Source organism: Octopus bimaculoides, chromosome 3, assembly GCF_046866305.1.
Source record: "Octopus bimaculoides isolate indiv1 chromosome 3, ASM4686630v1, whole genome shotgun sequence".
Classification (NCBI taxonomy): domain Eukaryota; kingdom Metazoa; phylum Mollusca; class Cephalopoda; order Octopoda; family Octopodidae; genus Octopus; species Octopus bimaculoides.
The window spans coordinates 76,623,501-76,642,075 of record NC_142930.1 but is presented as its reverse complement, the minus strand read 5'-3'; the positions used below and the strand labels follow the sequence as shown (position 1 = coordinate 76,642,075).

At 37.2% G+C, this 18,575-nt stretch overlaps 1 protein-coding gene across 2 annotated transcripts in view; it reads left to right on the top strand.

Moving 5' to 3' along the window:
* Positions 1 to 18,575, top strand: part of LOC106871622 (protein scribble homolog) — a 772,291-nt gene that overhangs the window by 371,213 nt on the left and 382,503 nt on the right. For both annotated transcript variants that reach the window (XR_016241095.1, XM_089349239.1), the window contains exons 16-17: positions 4,163 to 4,240; positions 15,413 to 15,535. Coding sequence is in view for 1 of the 2 variants with exons in the window: in XM_089349239.1 (XP_089205365.1) it covers positions 4,163 to 4,240; positions 15,413 to 15,535 (201 nt within the window). In the remaining variant the exon portion in view is untranslated. The remainder of the gene's footprint in view (positions 1 to 4,162; positions 4,241 to 15,412; positions 15,536 to 18,575) is intronic.

Sequence of the window (18,575 nt, the reverse complement as noted above, 5' to 3'; positions counted from 1 at the left end):
GAACACATGAATTCACATAAAGAATCCTGCAAACCAAATAGAAAAATGAAATATATACATATATATATATATATATATATTATCATCATCATTTAACATCTGCTATCTATGCTGGTATGAGTTGGACGGTTTGACTGGGCTGGCACGCTGGAAGGTTGCACCAGACTCCAGTCTGATTTGGCATGGCTTTCTATGGCTGGATGCCCTTTCTAATGCCAACAACTCCGAGTTTGTAATGGGTGCTTTTACATGCCACCAGCGAGTATGCCATTTGCATGACACTGTGCTGCATTTACATGCCACCGGCATGACACCAGTGACTTCCACATGACACTTGTATCTACCATGACTGCAATCTTCCTCAGGTTGATGGGTCTTCTTCTCAAGCACAACATAATGCCAAAGGTCTCAGTCATTGTCCCTGTGAGGCCCAACACTTGAAAGGAACTCAGCCACTTAGCCTCCGTGAGGCCCAGCCCTCGAAAGGAACTCAGTCACTTTGCCTCCATGAGCCCTAACATTCAAAAGATGTTCTTTACGTGCCACTAGCATGGGTGCACTTGGCTTGACAGGTCCTCTCAAGCACAGCACATTGCCAAAGGTCTTGGCGACAGTCATATCCTCTGTGAAGCTCCAAATTCGAAGATCATGCTTCACCACCTCGTCCCATGTCTCCCTGGGTCTATCTCTTCCATAGGTTCCCTCCACAGATAGAGATTAGCACTTCTTTACAAGCTGTCCTCATCCATACGCCTAATATGACCATACCAGCACAGCCATCTTTCTTCCTCTTATGCCTAACTTTTCTCTCAAGTTGCTTACACTCTGTTGAACATGCACAGTGACATTGCACATCCAGGAAAGCATAGTGGCTTTATTTATTTCAAGCCTACACATGTCCTCGGCTATCATAGCCCATGTTTCACTGCCATGCAGCAGAGCTGTTTGCACACAGGCATTAAATTTTTTTAAGCATAGCTCAAATGATGGTGCTGTAACTGGCATGGTTGCAAACACAATGAAGCCACACACACACACACCCACATACAAGTCTGCCACAAATAACCCAGGATGGCCACCATTGGCACTAAGTCAAATATAAATGATGCACATACCAATGTATGCTGTGTTTCCTACAGACAGAAGGGAAAAAACTCATGGTGGAGTTGCATTGTACCACCATGAAGATGTCACACCATTAATCCTGTTGTCACATTCTATGTCTGTGACACACTCATAGTACATTTAAAGCAACATGATATGGTAATATGCACATCATATTGCCCACCTGATGCCTTAAATCATGATGGTAAATTTATGGAAAACTTCACAATGATAAAAGAAGTACTAACAAAACTTGATCTAAGTGTTAATATACTTCTGATGGGTGACTTCAACTTTTCCAACATGAGATGGCTTGAAGGCAACATAATCTCAAGAATGACACACAAAGAGCGCAATCAAGCTGAATCTCTACCTGATCTCACAAAAATGCTGTTCATGGAGCAAACAGTACTCTCCCCAACCAGAAATGGTAGCATATTAAATCTATTTCAGAAACAATGTAGCTCCATCCACAACATGAATATAACACCTGCATTCTTCTCAGACTACAACATGGAAAAACTGATGACGTATGGTCCAAAGCCAATTAATGATGTATTCCACACAGATGGTACCCAAACTCTGTCCAATCTGAACTTCTACAAAGTTGACTAGAAGTCAATTGAAGAAAGGGATTATCAATCAAAATTGACCTAAAAGTCTCTCTCTGCAAGTTATTGACATGAAACTTTAAGAATTCATGTCAATAATGTGAGCCACTTATATTAAATTTGTCCCACAGAAGAGAGCAACTACATTCAAAAACATCATTCCCATGACAGGAGAGTCCTTATGAGACACTGTATAAAGATCTCCAATCGCTTAAGTAGAGAATTGAATGACAGCGAAGAAGAACTGATTTTAGAAATCAAAAATACATTGCTACTCTTATGGAGAGCTTTTGTTCTCAGTTGTCTGGATTACTACTCCCAACTGTGATCACTGCAGAGCATCAAGCTGATGGCGAAACTTGAGGCAGTCAAGTGCCAATACGCGAAGAAGATTGACTCAGTGAAACAGATGAACTACTGGGAGAGGTTAAAAGAATTCAAACTCTACTCCTTGGAGAAAAGGCATGAAAGATATACAGTGATATACATATAGAAGACCCTAGAAGGTCCGGCTTCCAACTTTGTAATGAAAAGCTATTCTAACCACCAAACTGGGCAGCACTGGATAATACCAAAGATCATATTTTCTCCATCTCAAATAAGGATCCAATACTACAAAAGCTTGGATTCCAAGGGACCACAACTGTTTAACATCCTGCCAGACAATCTTGGAGATTTGCCAGGTGTAAATGTGGAGACCTTCAAAAAACATCTGCACAAATTTCTATCTGAAATTCCAGATGAACAAACATTGCAGAAGGAGGCACAAAGAAGAACAGCTCTGTCCAACTCACTTCATCAAAAACAGTACAGAAAAGAGACCCAATCTCACTGAAAGGCAGTGCTCTGGTATGGCCTCAGTCTTTGGCTGAAAATACTAAGAGATAAAAGACATGTATACATTATAAATATATATGTATACAGGGGTTGGACGAAATAATGGAAACACCTAGCATCGTAGCATCATAATTTTGAAATATCTATAAAACCATCAAAAGCTTCTTTATTTTTATGTTGTTTGATTTATTATTAGTGTTGCTTAATATGTTTTGCTAAAATTGCTGTTCCTTTTCAGATATCATCAGAAAGAGGTAATTAAAATTCATTAAAATGACAGATCTATCATGCTTTCAAAGAGGTCAAATTGTTGGTGCTCGTATAGTAGGCGCTAGTGTAACAAAAACAGCTGAAATGTTTGGTGTATCAAGAAGTACTGTCTCAAAAGTAATGACAGCCCTTGAGAAAGAGGGAAAAACCTCCTCATCAAAACAAAACTCTGGAAGAAGACCAAAACTTTCAGATAGGGACTGTTGGACTCTTACGCGAATTGTTAGAAAGGATCACAAAACTACAGCTCCCAGAATTACTGCAGAGCTTAATGAACACCTCAAAAACCCAGTTACCACAAAAACTTTTCTCCAGGAGCTGCACAAAGCCAGATTTCACAGGAGGGCTGCAATCAGAAAACCACTACTTTTGAAAACAAACATTGCTAAGTGTTTAGAGTGGAATAAAAACCTACAGAATTGGTCCCTAGAGCAGTGGAAGACTGTTATTTTCTCGGACGAGTCATCCTTTACCTTATTTCCAACCACTGGCTGAGTATACGTGTGGAGACAGCCAAAAGAAGCATTTAACCCAGACTGCCTTCTTCCAACTGTTAAACATGGAGGAGGATCTATGATGATCTGGTGGGGCTATATCTTGGAAGTCTGCCGACCCAATGGTTTCCCTTCATGGCAGATTTAGTAGTCAAGACTATTTAAGCATTTTATCTGATCAAATTCATCTTATGGTTGCAGAACTGTTTCTGGGAGAAAATGCAATCTTTCAGGATGATAATGCACCAATTCACAGAGCTAAAGTTGTTACTGAATGGCACAAGAAATATTCTAGTGAAGTTGAACATCTTATCTGGCCACCACAGCCCCCAGATCTCAATATTATTGAACATTTATGGTGCATTTTAGTAAAACAAGTAAGGAGTCGATAGGCTTCACCATCATCCCTACAAGAACTGGAGACTGTTTTAGCTGAAGAATGGGCAAACATTCCTTTGGAAATAATTCAAACTTTGTATGTGTTCATACCTCGTAGAATTCAATGTGTAATTACTGCCAAAGGCGCTTCTGCCCTATATTAAAATAATTTTGTTTGAAATTTTATGGTGTTTCCATTATTTTGTGCAAGCCCTGTATATATTATATATTTTGTGTGTGTGTGTGTGTATATATAGCGTGTGTGTGTGTGTTCTTTCATTTTCTTTTATTTTTTTATTATTATCAAATTTTGTTATGACTTGGTAGCACTGAAACCCATATGGTGAATCTGTTTGAAAAACTTTTTGTATGTTGTTAATACCTTTTAAGTAATAGCATTTGATGAGTAGATTGTAATTTTGATTGCTTTATATATTTTTGCATCTGTTACTACCTTATTTTCTCCAGAGCGTTTTTATATCAAGAGTTGCAGAATCTGGTCCAGCAGCCCTATGTGGTGTCTGTGTTGGTGATAAACTTATTTCTGTAAGTATTATCTGGTAACATTCTTTTAAATACCCAATTCTAATACACATACAACTCTTACAATTTTTTGTGTTAGTGCCTTTTTATCCACAGCTGGCACCTTGGATAGGTGTTTCTTATCGTAGCATCAGCTTCACCTAAGACTTGTAGATGGATTTGATAGACTGAGACTGAAAAAAGCCTGTTGTGTGCGTGTGTGTGTTTGTGTGTGTGTGTGTGTGTGTGTGTGCATGCAAGGATATGTCTGTCTGTTTACATTTGCATTTCTCAAAAATTGCACAACTGCAAGTAGCAATATTGTTTTCATCTTCCCTCAACAAACTGCAGCTGACTTTCTACCTTTGAAGAATAAAAGATCCCTTTCTAGAAAAATAGATAATGTTTAGCAATAGGAAGGGCATCCAGCTGTTAAACTATACCTCAGTAAATCAGTAATGTATTTGTGTAACCTGCCTCCATGGTAAAACAAATATTAAAAATTGGACAAATATATCATCATCATGTCCTCTCTTATGCTCACCTTCTTATTTATTGTTCATTGAGAAGTTGCTCTAGCATCCCATTGCTACCTTTCTCTTTCCTTCAGCCATATATCTCTACAGTGGGACATGTGCTTGTTCCTCCTAGCATACAGCCACTTGTCTCCACCTTTCCCTCCCAAATACTTCTTCGTAGTGGGAGATTTTTTCTCCTTTTCCTTCTTTTCTTTCTCTGTTCTCTTCTATCTTGCCTGTTACATAGCAGCATCACTAGTGCCAGTGACATGAAGAAAGCACCCAGTACATTCTGTAAATATATACATATATATTGGGTTGGCCAAAAAGTCTGTTTGGTTTTTGTCAATACTAAACTTTGAGCACTTCAACGAGTAGCTAACTACATTCTATCCTTTGCACATGCGCACTTGTTAGAAACTTGACACTTCAACATATTTCGACAAGACAGGTTGTATTTTGTGTACATGAGATCACTCTGAAAATAGAGAACCATGCTTTTTATTGTAAAAAAGGCCAGAAAGTGGCTAAAACCTGCAGGTAGATATGTGCTGTGTAGGGAGAGGACTTTGTTACAGAACCTGTGTGCCAGAAATGGTTTTCAAGATTTTATTGAAGAAATTTTTCCATTCAAGATGCACCTTACTCAGAATGGCCAGCTGAGATTGACAGCAACATGAACTCTTGTTATACAACCAGGATGATTGTAAATATTCTCCAAATATCCAAATCAAGTGTGGAAAACTATCAGTATCAACTTGGTTACATCACCAGCTTCAATGTTTGGGTCCCACATCAATTGAATGAAGCTGACCTTTTCCAATGGATTTCTATCTGCGATTTGTTGCAAAAATGTGAAGAAAATTATCCTTTTGTGAAATGCAAATGGTCATAAGGGAAGCACAGCAAACCACCACAAACAAAAAAACTAGAAAAATTATGTATATTAGATTATAGGAAAGGCAATTATAAATTAATGGGTTATTACTATTGAAATATTTAAGTGTTTTTCTCAGTTTATGAAAGTATTTCAGTGTAAATCTACTTCTACAATTTGATAATTCTAGTTCAGAAGTAACTAGTGGGACCTGTGTAAATTTCACAGAATGAAAAATATTAAGAGGAACTATTTAAGAGCAAAAGGATGGTTTGTATTTTTATAGCATTCATAGTCTAGCTTTCTTTCTTTAAATATGCTTGATGTTCATCTACATTAATTTCCTTATGTCTCCATCAGTGTTGTCTTTTTTCTCTTTTTATTATATTTCCCCCCTATAACTTTTCACATCACCACTACTACCATCATCACTATAATTTTCAGTAAAAAAGCTATTTTCAGTCCACCTGTTTGTTTGATGACAATAACAAATGTTATATATATATCTCTCTCTCTCTCTCTCAATATAACTGCCTCCCCTGTTCATCTTTCTATCTGTCTTTCTTTACCCTCACCACCAGAACATCATTCTCTGCTAAATATTGTATCCTAAGCATCTCTTTCTCTCTTCCTCAACTAACTTTTTAACTATGTAATAAGTATTCATTCTGCACCCCACTGCACATCATTAACACCTCTCTCCCTCATTTTCTCCTATTCTTCATGTCTTCCATCAGCTGGCCACATGACACATTTCTTTACTTCTTCCTCTCTTCCTTTTTCACTCCACCTCACTAACTAACTAAAGTATAACAGGTGAGTGAACAAGCAGATTATTATATAGATTATATAATACATTTCCTCGAGGCAAAGACCACATTTAGAATTGCCAATATTTTATGATGGTGCATAGCTAATGATTGGACCACTTTATAACATAGTTAATGTTCTTGTCTTTTAAATCCCAAATGCACTTACTAAGATATCTACCTAGACTTATTTATCCCTTTTGCTTCTTATTTTTCTCTCTTTCTCTCTCTCTGTCTCTCTCTCTCTCTCTCTCTCTCTCTCTCTCACACACACACACACACCTGGGTGAGTGAACAACTAAAGAAAAAAGCACTAAACACATTTTGTAGGAGTTACAGCTATTGTTATTGAAAACAGCTTGATTTGGCTCCATGCAACTTAATTTTTCCTAAGCTTCTAAACTGGCTCATTCAGGCTCAGATTACTGAATGAAGAAACACAAGAAGTCCTAGATGGCTACTGGAAAATGGGTTGTTATTGGTCTAGGTGGGTCACATGATGTTAGAAATGAAACCAGCATTTCAGTGACACCAGATGCATTAGAAAGGAGAATTCCTTGGACTACGTGGTTGGACAGGAAGTTGGCGATGTTTTGGTGTCTGGTACACCTTTGTAGGGATTTGGAAGCTGACAGAAGCAAAGACAACAAGTGTGTGTAGTAGATGTATGAGTGTATGGATGTAGGTATGTTATTGGTTGTGTGTACTAGATGAATGAGTACATGGATGTAGGTGTGTTATTGATTGCATGTGTGTTTGTGTGCATGCATGCTTGGGTGTATGTGCCTACTGTATATGTGTGTATGTATGAATGCATGAATAGGTGTTTGTGCATAAGTGTGTACACTTTTGCATTTGTGTATAAAGATATGTGTACATGTGTATGTACATATATATGCATGCTTTTAATGTTTATGTGTGCAGGTGTGAGAGGTGTAGTTGCAACAATATTGCAAGGGTGGGTGAGAGGAAGAATAAGAGTTGGGCTGAGGTTTGGTGGTGTAGGGGGAGAGAAAAAAAGAAGTATCTGTACTTAGATGTATGTGGGTGTGACATGCATGCTAGTGTAGTTGCAACAGTGTTGCTGGGGGTGGGGAGGAAATAGATGTGCCTGTATGCACATACTACATGTATGGAGGTAAATGTAGGCAGTTGCAGGAGATGCATGAGGTTGTGAAGTCAGTGTGCATAGGCATTGGTGGTTAAAAATCCTGTTCTTGGTTGTGGGGGAGCCATTATTAAGGTGGTCCACTGGGTTATTGGCAGCAATAAGATAGTTCAAATTTCCTGTTAAACAGAATAGGATAAAATGAAGTAAAAGGAAAAGATACAATAAAATGAAAAAAATTAAACCCAGGCAACACACAATAACAGAAGTAAAATACAATGAAAATAAAATGTTGTAAATCCTAATACTATGGTTATGCCTCTTCTTATTACACTTATTGTTATTCATATCACCCTCATTATTATTCATATTATTATTGGTTCTAGCTCCACTTATATTATTTCTACTGGTATCATTGTTGCCTTTATCCCTAATATTTCTCTTATCTTTATTACTAATCACAGTCTTTTTTTATGAGCTCCATTATACATGTTATTAGTATGGTTTCTATTACAGTGTAATTGTTAATATTTCAAATTTTGCTATTGGCATATATGTATCACTACTATTATTATTCTTATTATTCTGCTTTATCGTTGTTATTATTATTATTATTATTATTATTATTATTTTATGTCTGACTTTTGTTTTGCATTTGTACAAGTTGGATCCAAGTCTCACCCAGAGACCTCAAGAGACAACAAGTTAGAAGTTCATGTAGGTGTTATGCCTAGGGTACCATTTATTTGGATTTGTACATAGTGTTGTTCTAGAGAATGTTTAAGAAACCATAAGAAAATTATGTGTTTGTTTTAAAATTTGAGATCACATAGACAGTATTTTACATAGGATATGGGCAGTTCCTATGAGCACTATCTTTTGAACTTCAGCCATTTTGGGGTTTCCTGGTATCTGAGTTAGGTAGTAATCAGCCTGTTTCGCTGTCATTCCCAGGGCACCTATGACAATAGGTATTGTTTTAGTCTTCAGATTCCACATTTTGCTAATTTCTATTTCAAGATCTTTATATTTGCTCAGTTTTTGGTAGGTCTTGACAGATACGTTTATATCGTTTGGGACAGTCATATCAATGAAGAGGCTTGATTTTTGTCTGAAGTCTTTCAGTATGATGTCTGGCCTATTTGCATCTATCTTTCTGTCAGTTTGAATGGTGAAGTCCCAGAGGAGTGCGATGTGATCATTTTCAAGTACTGGGGGGTGGTTTGTGTTCCCACCAGTTTTTATCATGGGGCAAGTCCAGGTTTTTGCATATTACCCAGTAAATATATTGTGCAGCTCTATCATGCCTGTTGAGATACTCTGTAGGTGCAAGCAGACTGCACATGGAGACAACATGATCGATGGTCTCATTTTGTTGTTGACATATACAACATAATGTGGAGCTGCCTTTCTTTAATATGTTGGCCTGGTAGTTCTTTGTAGGTAGGCATTGATCTTGGGCTGCTATGATAAACCCCTCTGTTTCTGATTTCAAGCCAGAGGCCATTAGCCATTGATGGGTAAGGGCTTTGTCAATATCTGCATTATTCGCTCTCTTTGGGTATTTGCCATTGAGAGGTTTTCCATGCCATTTATCAGTCATAATATCTAAGGCAGCAATTTTAGCACGGGTTTTCAAGCACTTAGCTTTTTCTGCGGGTGTTTCTAGTTTGTCTAATTCTTGAATTTGTTGTAATTGGAATTCACTTAGATATTCTTTTGCCTGTTTTGTTACTGAGTAAGATGCTTTCATGCTTTCATGTTTTGAGACAAGTTTTAGCATCCAGTCCTCAGAGTTTTTCAGATAGGTGTCTAGGCCAATTGCGGCCTATTATTATTATTATTATTATTATTATTATTGTTCAGTAGTTTTATTTTTATAACGTGCTTTCATTTCACTACTGAGCGCAGCTCTGTGTGCTGTGGTTTGCTGTGGTGCTCTTATGGTTACTGTATTGAAAGTGTTTTGCGTAGGATGTGTACAGTGCCCAGTAGTGCAATTTTCTGTATGTTATATATATTTGTAAGTCCTGGTGTTTTTGTTATGTATTTGTCTGAATATTTTTTTATTATACCTAAGGCACCTACTATAATAGGAATTGTTTCTGTTTTTAGATTCCACATTCGAGTTACCTCTATTTCCAGGTCTTTGTATTTTGAAAGTTTTTCCATTTCTTTTAGAGAAACGTTGTCATCTGCTGGTATTGATACATCAATTAGAAAGCATTTTTTTTTCTTCATGATCTTTGACAACTATATCTGGTCTATTTGCCTTAATTTCTCTATCTGTGTGTATTGGCATCTCCCAGAGTATGGTTGCTTTCTCGTTTTCTGTGACCTTTTCTGGCGTGTGTTTATACCATCTTTTTTCTGTTGTTATTCCATAGTGTTGGCATAGCTTCCAGTGTATATAGGTCCCAGCTCTTATTATTATTATTATTATTATTATTATTATTATTATTATTATTATTATTATTATTATTACTACCACTATTATCCTTGTCACCCTTCTTATTTTTATTATGATTATTTTTATTACTCTCATTAGTATCATTGTTATTATTGTCATTAAAATTATTATTATTATTATTGACCCTAGTAGTAGTGTTATCATTATTAGTATCATTTTTATTGTTATAGTTATTATTAAGGTGGCAAGCTGGCAGAATCATTATCACACCAGGCAAAATGCTTTGTGGCATTTTATCTGTCTTTACATTCTGAGTTCAAATTCCGCCAAGGTTAATTTTGTTTTTCATCCTTTCAAGGTCGGTAAATTAAGTACCAGTTGAGTACTAGGGTCAGTGTAATTGACTTACCCCTTCCCCTAAAATTTCAGGTCTTGTGTCTTTAGTAGAAAGGATTATTATAGCTGCGTGAAAAAGTGCCACTCCCTAACAGTTGAGGGAACCTGTGGAAGAGGTAGGCCCAGGAAGACCTGGGCTGAGGTGGTGAGGCAAGACCTTCGAACATTGGGCCTTACCGAGGCGATGACTACTGACCGAGACCTTTGGAAATGTGCTGTGCATGAGAAGACCCAGCAAGCCAAGTGAGATCGTTGCCAGGGCCCCTGGACTGGCTCTTGTGCGGGTGGCACATAAGATGTACCATCCTGAGCGTGACCATTGCCAGTACCGCCTGACTGGCCTTGTAGGGTTTTCGAGCGAGATCGTTGCCAGTGCCCCTGGACTGGCTCTTGTGCGGGTGGCACATAAAAGACACCATTTCGAGCGTGGCCGTTTTCGTGCGGGTGACACGTAAAAGCACCCACTACACTCTGAGTGGTTGGCGTTAGGAAGGGCATCCAGCTGTAGAAACTCTGCCAAATTAGATTGGAGCCTGGTGTTGCCATCCGGTTTCACCAGTCCTCAGTCAAATCGTCCAACCCATGCTAGCATGGAAAGCGGACGTTAAACGATGATGATGATGATGATGATGATTACTATTATTATAAGGCAGCAAGCTGGCAGAAACATTAGCGTGCCGGGCAAAATGCATAGTGGTATTTTGCCCATTGCTACATTCTGAGTTCAAATTCCGCTGAGGTCGACCTTTACCTTTCATTCTTTTGGGGTTGATAAATTAAGTACCAGTTGAGTACTGGGGTCGATGCAATCGACTATCCCCTCCCTCAAATTTCAGGCCTTGTGCCTATACTAGAAAGGATTATTATTATTATAATATCATGAAAAATCTGTTTTATGTCGTTGGGTATGATGGAAAGTGTCAGCAGTCTACAACCAACAGACTAAGATGTCACTTGTTTATTGATCATGCTTCAAGGACTCTGCAGAGAACTCTATTATTATTATTATTAGATTGGAGCCTGGTGTTGCCATCCGGTTTCACCAGTCCTCAGTCAAATCGTCCAACCCATGCTAGCATGGAAAGCGGACGTTAAACGATGATGATGATGATGATGATGATGATTAAGACAGCAAGCTGGCAGAACTGTCAGCGCACCAAGCAAAATGCTTCACATTTCAGCCGTCCTTACATTCTGAGTTTAGATTTTATTGAGGTCAACTTTGCTTTCATCTTTTTGGGGTCGATGAAATAAATAGCAGTAGGTTGATATAATCAACAAGTACCCTCCCCCAAATTTCAGGCTTTGTGTCTCTAGTAGAAAGGATTATTACTATTATTATTAAGATGGTGAGCTGCTAGAATTGTTACCATGCTGGACAAAATGTTTAGTGGTATTTCACCCGTTGTTACGTTCTAAGTTCAAATTCTGTCGAGGTCAACTTTGCCTTTCATCCTTTCCAGGTCAATAAAATGAATACCAGTGGAGCACTGGGTCAATGTAATTGACTATCCCCCTCCAACATTTCATTCCTTACACCTATAATAGAAGGGATTATTATTATTATTATTATTATCATCATCATCATCATTATTATTCACTGCATTCTTATTACTTGTATCACCATCATTATTGTTGTTGTTAGACATTTTATTTCTGCTTAGGTATTTTGTATCTTTAAACATGAACTCCCAAAGTGTACAGGTGTTGTCAGAAGCTATTATTTGTATCAGGTTCTTATTTGTTGAATATGCAATCTTTACCAAATGCTTATTAAATAATTTCCCGTATCAGCTCAATGGTGGGAAATGCTTCTCAAGGGTCACTATGAATTTCCTTGGAATATCTGTGGCAATTAGGACCCCCAAAGGGAGCTTTATGCAAGATTACTTGTTTTGATTTATCTCTCTTATTTTTAGAGTTGCTACATTAGAAAATAGTGCACATACATACATCCTTCCTTCCATCTTTCTCCCTCCCTCCCTCCCTTTCTTTCTTTCTTTTTTTACCTATTTCAGTCATTAGACTGCAGCTTTGCTGGGCACAGCCTTAAAGAATTTTTAGTTGGATGAATTGACCCCAGCACTTATATTTTTTTAAGCCTGATACTTATTATGTTGGTGTCTTTTGCTGAGCTGTTAAATTACAGAGTTGTCAAGCTGCAGTGGGGGACAAACACAGATGTAAACACACACATATATGTATACAAAGGGCTTCTTTCAGTTTCTGTCTGCCAAATCCACTCACAAGGTTTTGGTCAACCTGAGGCTATAGTAGAAGACACTTGTCTAAGGTTCCATGCAGTGGGAGTAAACTTAGAACTATGTGGTTGGAAAGCAAGCTTCTTACCAACACAGCCACGCCTAAGCCTATATTTTGTGTGTTATTTTAAATGGCTTATAAACACCTTCCATGCTGCAATTGTTTTTGTTCCAGCACACGATCTCAGATCAGGTTACTTGCTATGCAAGTGCATCTCCGTAATATATATATACTAGCAGTATAACCCGACCTTGTCCGGGTGTGACTTATTACGCCTTCTACGATAAGTCTTGCTAGGTGAAAATCAACTAAAAAAGAAAGCCTTACAACGGAAAAACCCGTATGATGTAAATATGTTCATAATTCAAAAGACGATGAAATTAATAGGGAAAGTCTGAAGGCGTAACATTATTAAGCGTACGTAAATTTCATCCGTCTAATTGGCTGTAGAAATGCTTGTGCAAAACAACTTTTTGCGCTGCCCTGATTATATATATAGCAGGGTAATCCCTTTTAGTAGGAGGTAGGATGGCAATTTCTGATGAAGCAATTGCTGGCGATCTGTTGCTACACAGTTTTGCCAGAATTCTATCAGATTAGGCAGAAGATGTTGATGCACCATTTTGCATTATGTTCAAAGTAGCTTCTGGAATGTGGTGAATTGCTGCAGTCTGTTGCTGTCATTTTAAACTGGTTGCTTTCTTTCCCTAGCAAACTCTCTTCTTTGGAGGCATAACCTATGTATATATTAAACAGAACAACAGAAGTTATAATAGATGGCAGGGTCGGTACTTTTCACATATCTGTAATTTTTCAGATTAACAGCCGCACGATTACCCAACCCTAACCCTAAAACCCTAAACCTAACCGTAACACTAACCCTAATCCTAACCCTAAACCCTAACCCTAAAACCCGAACCCTAACACCCTAGTGAAAATCGTGGTATATTTACCAAACATTGACGAACATGAGTTATATTGTTGTCAATGATTGTGTGTACAGGTAGAAGGTAAGAAATATAAAAGTTGTTAGAAACAACAGTCAAATCTCCCTTAAATCACATAAAGTAAACGAAATTTTAAAATGTTTACATCAATGGAATTTTTTCGATGTGAACTTTCCAGTGCAGTAATTACACGCTCAACATATAATATAGAGAGTAAGAGTAAAAGAGTGGGAAAGAGAGAGAGAGAGAGAGACAGAGACATAAACCCTAACACTAACACCCAAGTGAAAATCGTGGTATATTTACCAAACATTGACGAACATGAGTTATATTGTAGTGAATGTTTTGTGAGAGAGAAGAGGAAGAGAGAGGGGGGAGAAAGGAATAGAGATGGTAGCAATGAAGAGAGAGAAAGAGAGAACAGAAGACAGTTATAAAATAGCAATGCGTGCACGTGTTTATATAAGAAACACAGAAACTAAATCTTATATCTATAATGTTGAATTGTGTATGTGTTTATGTGTATGTTGTTGTCACAGATCACGTATGTGTGGTCGTGTGTGTTTTTACGTTTCTATGTTATGAAAAATATGTTAGAGGTAGAGGAAAGGTATTATATTAGAGAGAGGAAGAAGAAGTAAGAGTGTAAAATGTAACCAAGTTAATCTACGACTTTGTATGTATCACTTTCTCTCTCTCTCCCTCTCCCTCTTTTACTCTTACTCCCTATAACAACGCCGGTACAGGGAGAAGGGAAGGAACATAAATGTTGCTAGAAACGACAGCCAAATCTCCCTTAAATCACACAAAGTAAACGGAATTTTAAAAATCTAATTCCTGCACTGGAAAGTTCAGATCGAGAAAATTCCATTGATGTAAACATTTTTACGAAAAAGTGGAAAATGTGGATTTCTATAAACTTTCAAAAAGGCTTCACACAAACACACAATTTTAGATTTATATATTAAGATATATATATATTAATAATGAAATTCCAACTTAGTCTCCTCTTCATGTTTTATAATTTGCAGTTTTTACAATTTTACAATATTGAAATAATCTCATACTTTCATGCATTATGCAATCATCAGATTTATGCAGTGACAGTTGTGTTCCAACGTGACTCTCATTACAAAAGCCTGATGATTGTGTAATGCATGAAAGTACGAGTTTATTTCAATATTGTAAAATTGCAAATAATAAAACTTGAAAATGAAACTAAGTTGGAATTTCATTGGTTAATATTATTATTTTATACACCATCATACAAATTCGGATATATATATATATATATATATATATATATATATATATATATAGTTTTTTCTATGTTTTCTCCTACAGCTAAACACTAAACTATAAAAAAAATTCTTCAAAGAAAACCAAAATAACAACTGAAATACTATTGGTGAGAATTCTGGGCAAGTCACTTGATATTTCTCCAAAGGAAACCAAAATAGCAGTTGGAGAGAGCTAAGCTGTATATAATCATCATCATCTCATGTTCATGTTTTCATGCTGTCAAGATTGGATGGTTTGAAAGGATCTGATGGCTCCAAAAGACTGCATTTTGTTCCAGTGTTTCCTATTGCATGGTTTCTACAACTGAATGCCTTTCCTTATGCTGACACACTTTACAGTTTGTACTGGGTGTTTTATGTGTCATCAGCCCTAGTGAGGTTGCCATGCAGCTTGCAAGACTATAAAATCCAAGCAGGGGGGCAACTTTCTGCTAAGTGAACGAGAAGAGAACACTCAAATATGAAAATATTGAAGCATTTATTACAAACACACACCATTTCAATTCTGGTTATCAAAAATATTTCAATTTTCATTTTTTTAAATTTAATTTTTCATTTCTATTTTCAGGTGAATGGCTTTAACCTAGTTGATGCTGACCATTATGAAGCTGTTGAAGTACTTAAAAACAGTGGTTATGATATTACACTAGTAGTAGCAAGAGAGAAACCTGTATCCCGTCCAGAAAACAATGCAAGATATTATTTTTTTTGTTTCAACACCTTTTTTTCTTTTCTAATAGTGCACAAACCAAGCAATGTTAATTATTAAGAAAGTTGAATCACAGTCTCCAATATATATCAAATCAATCACACAACATAAAAAAGATTTCCTGTTGCATTTGTTAGCTTTGGTTAACTAAGTGACCTAATTAGCAGTGGTGGTTCCAAAATTAGCAGTGATCCAGCAGGTAGTAGCCAGAATAAGAATGGGTTGGAAAATGTTCAGCAGGATATTACTTTTGTTGGTAACAAAGGATTTGTATTTTAGAATGCAGAGTAGATTGTATAATGCTTGTATATAAAGTACAGTACTGTATGGGCTCTGAATGCAGAGGACTTGCAAAGGCTACAAAAATCAAGCAAACATGGTCTGCTGGATTTGTGTATATGAACATTGCAGTACAAATGAACTGAGGGAGAAAACTGGATATAAGAGGAATCGGATGTAGCATACAAGAGAGAAGACTATGCTAGTATGGACATATAGCATTTTCAGTTCAACCCCACATGTGCTGGTACCACAATAAAATGCATTCTGTAAATTAGTAGTCAGTTGAGCAGAGACAGCTTAAGTTAATGTGATCTGTCTAGTTTTGTTGAACATATGACTTCTTTAGTGCTGGTGCCACAATAAAATGCACCCAGTACTCCCTGTAAAGTGGTTGATATTAGGGAGGGCATCCACTAGTGGAAACCCAGCCAAAAATGGAGCACAAAAGCAATATGTGTTCCTCAGATCCATCTAGGAGTGCAGTAACATTGAATAAGAAATTGTTTAAGCCATGATGACCCATCCATACTAGCATAGAGAGTTAATAAAATGAATTATGCTGATGACCATCTATATTCACAATATATACAATTCACTGTTACTTACTCATCTTGTTCTATATTCACTACTAGCAAATGCACCTATCCTTTAGACGGTGTAATTTATTATAATGGTGCACTCCTGTGGATGGTTTAAGTTAAATTAGCCTGCAGTTAGAAGTCGTTTTAAGTTGATAGGCATAAAATGTATAATTACCATTTTTGTTAGCAGTTTATGATATGGTATTAAGTAACTTGGGTATTGAATAAATTTTTTTGAACACAAATTTGGCAGTTAGTAATAAATGAAACTTCATGAAATGAGATCACAATTGCAGTAGGTATTAGGGATCCAATATCTTACTTGAAGTGTTTTGTATCATGTACTTATTTTTCTTGTAATGCCTGACACAACCACATTGAAGCTTTTTTTCAATGAAAGTCATGTATGATAAAGAAAAACAAACATTTATAACAAACACACAAATAGAATAATGGCATGTAGAAAAATTAATGTCAGAGCATGCTCATGAGCGAACAACGTTTGTGAAGTAAGAAGGGTCATTGAAGGTAATGTATTGTTAACAGCAATCAGGAAAATGAAGCAAAATATCAATGAAATACTTGCAAGGAAGTCCGATTGCTAACGGCTACAGTTTGGCATTGAAGTGACAATTGCAGTAGAGGAATAACTATTGTAGGGCTACTTTGTAGAGGACATTTTTCGTTTTTCCTTCAGGAGCATAGATGAATAAGTTGTCTGGATGGCCAACTCTGGAACAACAGATGTAGAACTATCCATGTGAAAAGCACATTTGAAGGTCCCATCCGACAACTTTCAGCAACTGACCTTGTGCTTTGTTAATTGTCATGGCAAAACTGAGTTCGAGAGGGAACTGAAGTCTCTGCACAGGGTAGGAGCAGTTTGTTGAGTTTAGTGGAATTTTTGGAATGAAAACAGTATCGTTTTGCTGTGACCCATGATAATTTGGGCTTCAGTGAAATGGTTCATCATTTCTTTGACCACCAGGCGAGTTCCATTGCATAGTGTGGGTGTGTTTAGATTGTATAGAAGGCTGACAGGGCAACTGACTTTTAAGTGAAGTTCATGAGGAGGGAGTCCTGGAGGATCTTAGGAGTTGAGAAATTCTGTTGTAAAGTGTGTAACCTGATCGAGGTTGGTAACAGTGTTGACTACTTTGTAACAACGTTCTTGAGAACGTAGCTGACTGAGTAAGTCGTAGTTAAGAGTGTTGACAGCTGCATTTGTAGGTGCAAGCACAACCCTGTCATGAAGCCAATCTGGTTTTATGTAGTCCATTGTAAGATTTGGGTAAACAGCAGAACATAAGTCATTAAGGCTGGAGACAGTGTGGCCAACAGTGTCTCGAGTGGTCAATGTATCCATTGTTGTCAGACTTAATTTGTCCATTACTGATTTTAAGGAGCATTTCTGAAAACTGGGTTGTAAGTTGACCAATCTGTATGAGTGATCTCATATTGATGGTGAGTTGTTTCGATTGGACATGCAACCAAATAAGGGATATTTTAAGGCAGACATTAAGTTCATCACTGGGTGTTCTTTAGGGTATAATAGGCAGAGTTTGTCAAAAATCTCCTGCAAGATGTAGAGTTACATCTCAAAGGATGTTGTTCGATCTAAGGTCTCTCATTGTGGTATCAAGTGCTTGTAGGGAACATTTATGGGACATAGTTGCTTCATCTCAAACAATGAGTTTGCACTTTTTCAAAATTTTCACTTTGACTGAGGAATACATTATGTGGTACACTGGATTTTCTTGTTGTGCTACATTGAAAGGTAATTTGAAGATAGAGTGTGCTCTTCGTCTGCCATTGAGAAGAGTCAAGGCTATTCTTGAGGAAGCAATAGCAAGATCACCATAATGCTGCAGCTCTGCAAGAAGATTAAGGAGGAATGTTTTTCCAGTTCCATCGGGTGTGTCTAAGGAGATGATTCTGCCAGTGTGTGTGTGGATGTTTCCAAAGACAAAATTGTATACATCAACTTGATCAGCATTCAGAAGGGGCTTGTTGTCAGCAATGTACTGTTTGAGTTTTTGGATGTTGTAGGATGTTTCTCTGAGAATGAGGTGATTGAGACAGGCATCTTCATTTCTGTCTGGAGTGTTGAGAGAGTAAGCATCCAGTTGTTGATCTCCAGTTGCCATAACTAAGTCTTC